We start from the raw sequence: 6,447 nt of genomic DNA, 5'->3' as shown, positions 1-6,447 counted from the left end.
GGATGGTTCTTCGTTAGGGACACAACAGCATTTTTTCCCCCTAGAAGCACCTTAAGAGCTTAATGTTGCAATGGTTATATGTTCTAACAATAAAGTAAGGATGTCTTCAATTCCAAATAAACATAAAAGAGTAAATATATTTTGTTTTAACTCTCACCATTATTCCCAGCTTGAATTGTTATCCCAGTCCAGCCCTCCTCACACTTGCATACAAACATGTCAATGTACGTACTTTGTTTTTTTATTAACATACAGAAAGTAGGCTATGTTCACTCACTGAATATAACACTGTTGTTAAACCAAACTCGGTATCCCTGTTTCTCGCATGTATATTGCTCTGTGCTTTGTTTTGTTTAGTTCGTACTTTTGTTGGAACTTAACTCTAGATATTTGATTTTATCATACTGATGTAACTACACAGCTTCTTATTCGCTATTTCAGTGTGGATATTACTGGGCCCTTGGAACAGCAGACAACCCCGTTGTCACCTCAGCCGCACGCACCACTGGCAGAGCTCAGTGACAATCAGGGCGATTACCATTACGTCATTGCGACGCGGAAGGCGATTGGTGGATCGTCCTGCATAATCTCACCGCCGAATAGCTTAGGTTTTGTTCACCATGTTGGATAAACTGATTATCTTGTTTGTCTTGTGACCAATATTTTTATGATGTCAGTGACAACTGAGCGTCGTGGGCCAAAGTGTAACATCAGAGCTTAGACCGGGTGGCTTCCACTTCCCCTGCAGGCTGCAGGCTCACTGACGCCAACACGAACGAAAGGATAGGACACTGTTTTGATTTGGCGACAACGATTAGCGAGCTCCTATCTGTCAGGTTGAATACTACTGCTTTCTTTCTAGTTCCTGGCAGCAGCACAATTAATCGCGCATTTTAAGGATTGAACTTTCCCTTTTTTGCATTGCTGTTTCGTCTCCCTGGGTTGTGGCTTTTGAGCCTTGAGAGGACAGTGGAGAGCATTCTAAACACAGGACTGTCGATGGGGGAAGTAAGTTGCCTGCCGGCCGTCTGCGAGGATTTCTCTTTTTATGTTTTGAGTCATGGTCGAAGCTTCGTCATGCTGTTAGAGTGATGGGGATTTCTCAGCACGCGCGCGGCTCGTTGGATTGCTGTAATAATATGTGAGTGGAGTTGATGGCCGAGGCCTGGGCCTGCCTGCCTGCCTGCCTGCCTGCCTGCGCTGTTGTATTGTGGCCTGGTTGGGATACACCTCCTCTGCACCGGATCAGCACCGTTAATTACGGCTCCAAGATTTCACCTATTTACAAAGTAGCTGCATTGCCTGCGCATACATGTGAGGGAGGATTCAGTTTGGAATAATACATGCAACTTCCAATCCCCGTGGAGCCCCGGTGGTGGGAAGAGCAACGGCGCTGGAACAGAGCGTGTGACAAACTTGGACACTTTTAAAAGATGAATGCACTGCTTCCAGTGTGAGATGCTTTAGATCACGCTGTTTTAGTAAGACGGGGAAGGTGAATTTCATCAGGAGGGAGAGGGTTACCATCTCTGTCATGAGGGACATCTAGGTCCACCGACTTTTTTTATTGAGGGGGGTGCGGGTTATTTTCTATTCACTGTTTTAGATTTATTGTTGGTAGAGACGCTATCAGGGCTGCACAGATTTGTAGACTTGTGTGGTCTTTGCTATATTATACATGCTCATGATATAATATTCTGATTTCCGTAATTAGCCCCAGGCTACCATAGCCTAATAGTGTGCAAGCAAGAAAATTAATTTAAGAGGAAGTGGGTCAGATCCTATTTGGCATTATGATAGGAGACTCACCAGGGTGGTTTCTCTCCACACATACCCGAAGTAGGTGTTGTTTGCTAATTTAAACCCCAAATCTGTTTTTTTATGCTTTCTGTAAGTTTTATTAGTCATAGTGTTGCAGCCTGGTAGTCCTTATCTTCAGTTTTAGAATCCGATTAGGAGAGGAGGTGTTTCAGCATCATTGAATGGCTCTTTGCGGCACAACAGCTACAAATGTTACGAAAATGATGGCTGCTTACAATGGTGGCTCCTCAGCAGTGGCTGCCCATCACCCGCATCACCACCACCAGCTCCAGCACCTTCCGCCACCTCACATGCACCACCACCACCACCACGCAGGCCAGCATCACTTGCAGCACCCAGGCTCTGCCGCTGCTGTGCACACGGTCCAGCAACACACCACTACGGCTGCTGCTGCTGCGGTGATGCTCAACCCCAGCCAGCAGCAGCCCTACTTCCCCTCTCCCGCCCCTGGACAAGCCCCTGGGCCAGCGGCGGCCGCGGCTCCTGCCCAGGTTCAAGCTGCCGCTGCTGTCAAAGCTCATCACCACCACCATCAACAGCAACATACACACCATCTACAACAGCAGCTAGATATAGAGCCTGACAGGCCCATCGGCTATGGAGCGTTTGGGGTTGTCTGGTAAGTGTACTGCACAACATTTTACAAACTATAGCAGTTTTCATACATGTGATGTATATTTTGGCTGTTTTGGCTAAATGACTTTTCCCACGCAGCCCGTCTCCATAATCAGAATAACATGAAAATGAACTTGTAGAGTCTTAAAACTAGAGTTAACTCTTTGTACCACTGTTGATGTCAGCTAACTGCAACATTAGTTGATTGTAATTCCAACTAATTCAACTAACTAGCTAACTGACAACAGTAGACAGAGTACTCTCTGATATTTAATGTGTCACTTTCAAGTTGACCTTATTGGTGACCTGCATGGAAAGTAATGATAGTTAGAAAGATATTCAACACTTTACTTTATGTTCCAGTGCTGTTACATGCAACTGCAGCCGTCTGTTGCCAATGGTTAGCTGTAATGTATAGGTTAGACGATGTGAAATAAGAATACTAAATAATACAATAGTATTCAAGTACAGGCAACGGGTGCAAGGAATCACTAAACTCACAGTTGAGATGGTATTGCGGTTTTGAGTCAGGGATCGGGTAATTAATTATTTGGGTCAGCAAAAAGGAAAAAGTGTTTGGGGTTAAATAAATTTAAAAATGTGCTACTTTGGCGCTGATGTAGATGCCCCTCTCTTTTTGGTTCCTGCCATCGATGTTTTGAAGTATTTGCCACAACACTATCTCATTGGTTTACACATCAGGACTAACAGGCTATCAACATTGAAGGCTACTGTGCTTTACATGCACAGCGACAATGGACCTGCTGTGTGTTAAGGGGAAGGCAGCAGATATTTCCGAAGGTGCAATGAACATCTCACAATCTCACTATTTCAGTGATGAAAAACATGCCCAGTTTCCCATTTACACTACTGGAAATGCCCGAAGTCACAGTTAACAGGATTTCACTCTGTGGAGGCGAAAGTTAGGGCTTTTAGCTAAGTCGTCCATGGTGTTTCACAGTAAAACGGAGCATGTGTCTGTCTTCTTTATCTTGTTACTCCAGCTCTCCATTGAAATTTAGGTAATTATTACTTTAAAAAGTAACAGTGGCCATAAAACTGTCTTTCACGCAGTGATGGTTAAATTTTGTAAATAATCTACACGTGTCAAACTGTAGGGGGTTATCTGTATAGATCAACTACATGTATTAACCAGTAGAACAGGTGCTATGGTGACAAGTGACGTCGCTTGAGTAACCTCAGTTACTATAAAATAAATTAGAAAACTGCACACCTCCAATTCAAAAGATGTGGGTGTTCACTAAGCAGGAGCAGTCAAATCAGCATCATTGAATAGGAGTTTTGCAACACTTAAATCTCGTTGTCACGTGGTTAATGTATCTCTCAATAGCTTCAGAGAAATCTGTGCTGTCAACATTTTGTAATTGTGTTCAGCAGAACAAACTGCAGCATTTTTTTCTGGGGGAGTGATAGCGAGATAGCATTATTCAGTTTTTCTGTATTTAATTTTGGAAGGATGGGGCACTGGTCCCGTAGTGTAGAATACATTTTCAACCTGTATTTTTCTCATGCTTCTTTGGACGTTACTCACATCGTAATTTTTTCTTATGTTAATGTACTCATGTAAACATGCGCAACAGTTGAATATTAAATGTCAGCAACTCTTCAATTTAAGCCTAAAGACATTTTGTCTAGAGAGCAGAATTTACAAGCCAATCAGTTGCAGAAACATTGCATTTTAGACAGTTGGACTGGGAATAAATTTTGGCCCTGGAAATTCAGCTCATTCAATTCAGTTCAATTCGGTTCATTCTAACTAAACTCTTCTGTGCCTCAGCAGGATTTACAGCATACGTACACCCAATTAACTCGAAGAGCATAGTAAAACATCCACTCATCTGCATCTCAGCAGGATTTACAGTATAGGAATTTGCAAAGCCAAAATCACAATAACTGGAGATAATTCACTTCAGTTCAGTTTAGTTATATAGTGCCAATTTGCAACAAAGTTATCTCATGACACTTTCCAATTAGAGCAGGTCTAGACCAAACTCTTTAATTAAATTGTAACATAGAGAACCCAACATTCCCCCTTGAGCAAGCACTTGGCGACAGTGGCGAGGGAAAACTCCCTTTTAGAAGGCAGAAACCTCGGAGCAGACCCCGGCTCAAGATGGGCAGCCATCTGCCTTGACCGGTTGGATTGAGAGAGAGAGAGAGAGAGAGAGAGCGGGGGGCATGAGAGAAGAGCACTCAAGCAGAGATGCATAGCAGCAGTAATGATACCAGAAGTATTGGAACTGTAGATAATGATAATGACAATGAAGTATACAGATGGTACTATGGTGATTATGATAGCAATATTAGTAACAGTAATAATGGTAGCAGCTGCAGCAGAGTAGTAATAGAATTAAAATAGATTATGACTAAACAGTGGTAATCGCAGTGAGTTTCACCTGTATCTCATTAACACAAAATTTATGCTGGATTGATTATACATGAAATAAAGAATGTTTTTCTTTTGCAATTATCCTTATGAACAAGGTTCAAAACTAGTTGTTTTTCCATTTGTTAAGTACTTGTCAGAAAGCTATCTGCTATAATGATAGGTAAGTGTTTGGACCAAAATAATCCTGTAAAAACACGGCTGAGAGTCTCGTCTGCATTCAGTTGTCATTTATGAGTGTGAAATAAGCAGTTATTTACTTTGCTGCCTGCCTTGAACTTTGCTGAAATAGGCTGTACTAGCCTACATCTGTTTTTACTTCTTTGTTCCTTCCCTGCAGCCTTTTTAATGATTAGAGGCCAAAATTATATTAATATCTGTATATATCATATCTATATGTGTTCTTCATTCTGCACCTCCCTTATAGGTAGACGAACTTCAGCCTAAACACACACAGACACACATTATAGTGGTAGAATTATAAAATATTCAGCCCTCATACCCATCAATGTTTTTATTAATCTGGTTGCTACTATGTATTGCAAACTTTAACAGTATATAATAGATTTGTAACAACAAATATAAATAAAACAAAAAACAAAACAGAAATAACCGCACTGCATGTGCTTTCTCTTTTTTCAATCACAATCGATATATTGTAAGGACTGGGGTGGGTTGACGGTCCTCTCGTAAAGTGCTAGCAAATCCAAGTGATGTCAGCCCTTCATTAATGGTTAATATTGCAAATAGTGCAATATGATAATTGCTAACATGAACCACTGTGTCCTGATCAGAAGCGAAAAACAAAAAGTAACACTTGCATTTTTGAACGTTAAACATAAAATAGCTTCCCTAGTAGCTACTAGGTTTAGTTTCGTTGTGTAACTATGATGACAATAGAGAGTGGGAGAAAGAGGGCACACAACAGAGATGTGTAGCAGCAGAAATAATAATAGAATACTGGAACTATAGGTATGATAAGTACAGTAACTACTGTAATAATTGTATTAACAGTAACAATAACAGCAATAATAAGAGTAGTAGTAGTAGTAATAATACTAATGTAGAAATATGAAGAAATAATAGCAGTTGGTGTCAAGCAGGATGGCAGCAGGCTCTGTTGATGTCCACCCATGATCCATGGAACCACAAAGCACAAAGAAGCCAAGGTAGCAACATGCATTAATGGGACATGAATGTGTACATTAGGAGGGTGAGAGGAAGAGAGAGAAGCTCAGTGTATCAAGGGAATTCCCCTGGCAGCCTAAACCTGGAGCAACATAATTAGAAACACAAACAAGATGAGTGACAATTGGCTTGTGATGCCACCACACTTCTGTTTATGGGCTCAGGTGAAGCTGCTATTAAGTCAAGTATGATAAGCTGGTTTGAAATTTTTACATCATCCCCACCCTATAAGCTACTCAGTCCTTCATAGCCTTATGCGGCCTTAGCTTTCATCAGAGTTTATACAAAGAAGGTTCAACTGCTTCTTCTAGATTGCAAAATGTAGATGAGTAAATACTAAGTGTCTTTTAATAGGCTTCAGCCTCAGTTTTATGTATGTATTGTGCTAAAAATAATTTTGAAGTGTAAATCAACGT

The 6,447-nt window shown here is 41.2% G+C and overlaps 1 protein-coding gene across 2 annotated transcripts in view; it reads left to right on the top strand.

Moving 5' to 3' along the window:
- The first annotated feature begins 606 nt into the window (after nucleotides 1-606).
- Nucleotides 607-6,447, top strand: part of nlk2 (nemo-like kinase, type 2) — a 32,095-nt gene continuing 26,254 nt past the window's right edge. For both annotated transcript variants that reach the window (XR_006843280.1, XM_046388072.1), the window contains exon 1: nucleotides 607-2,440. Coding sequence is in view for 1 of the 2 variants with exons in the window: in XM_046388072.1 (XP_046244028.1) it covers nucleotides 1,983-2,440 (458 nt within the window). In the remaining variant the exon portion in view is untranslated. The remainder of the gene's footprint in view (nucleotides 2,441-6,447) is intronic.

The sequence above is a fragment of the Scatophagus argus genome, chromosome 5, assembly GCF_020382885.2.
Source record: "Scatophagus argus isolate fScaArg1 chromosome 5, fScaArg1.pri, whole genome shotgun sequence".
Classification (NCBI taxonomy): Eukaryota; Metazoa; Chordata; class Actinopteri; family Scatophagidae; genus Scatophagus; species Scatophagus argus.
The sequence above is the reverse complement of the archived record's forward strand: the minus strand, read 5'-3'. Positions and strand labels throughout refer to the sequence as shown.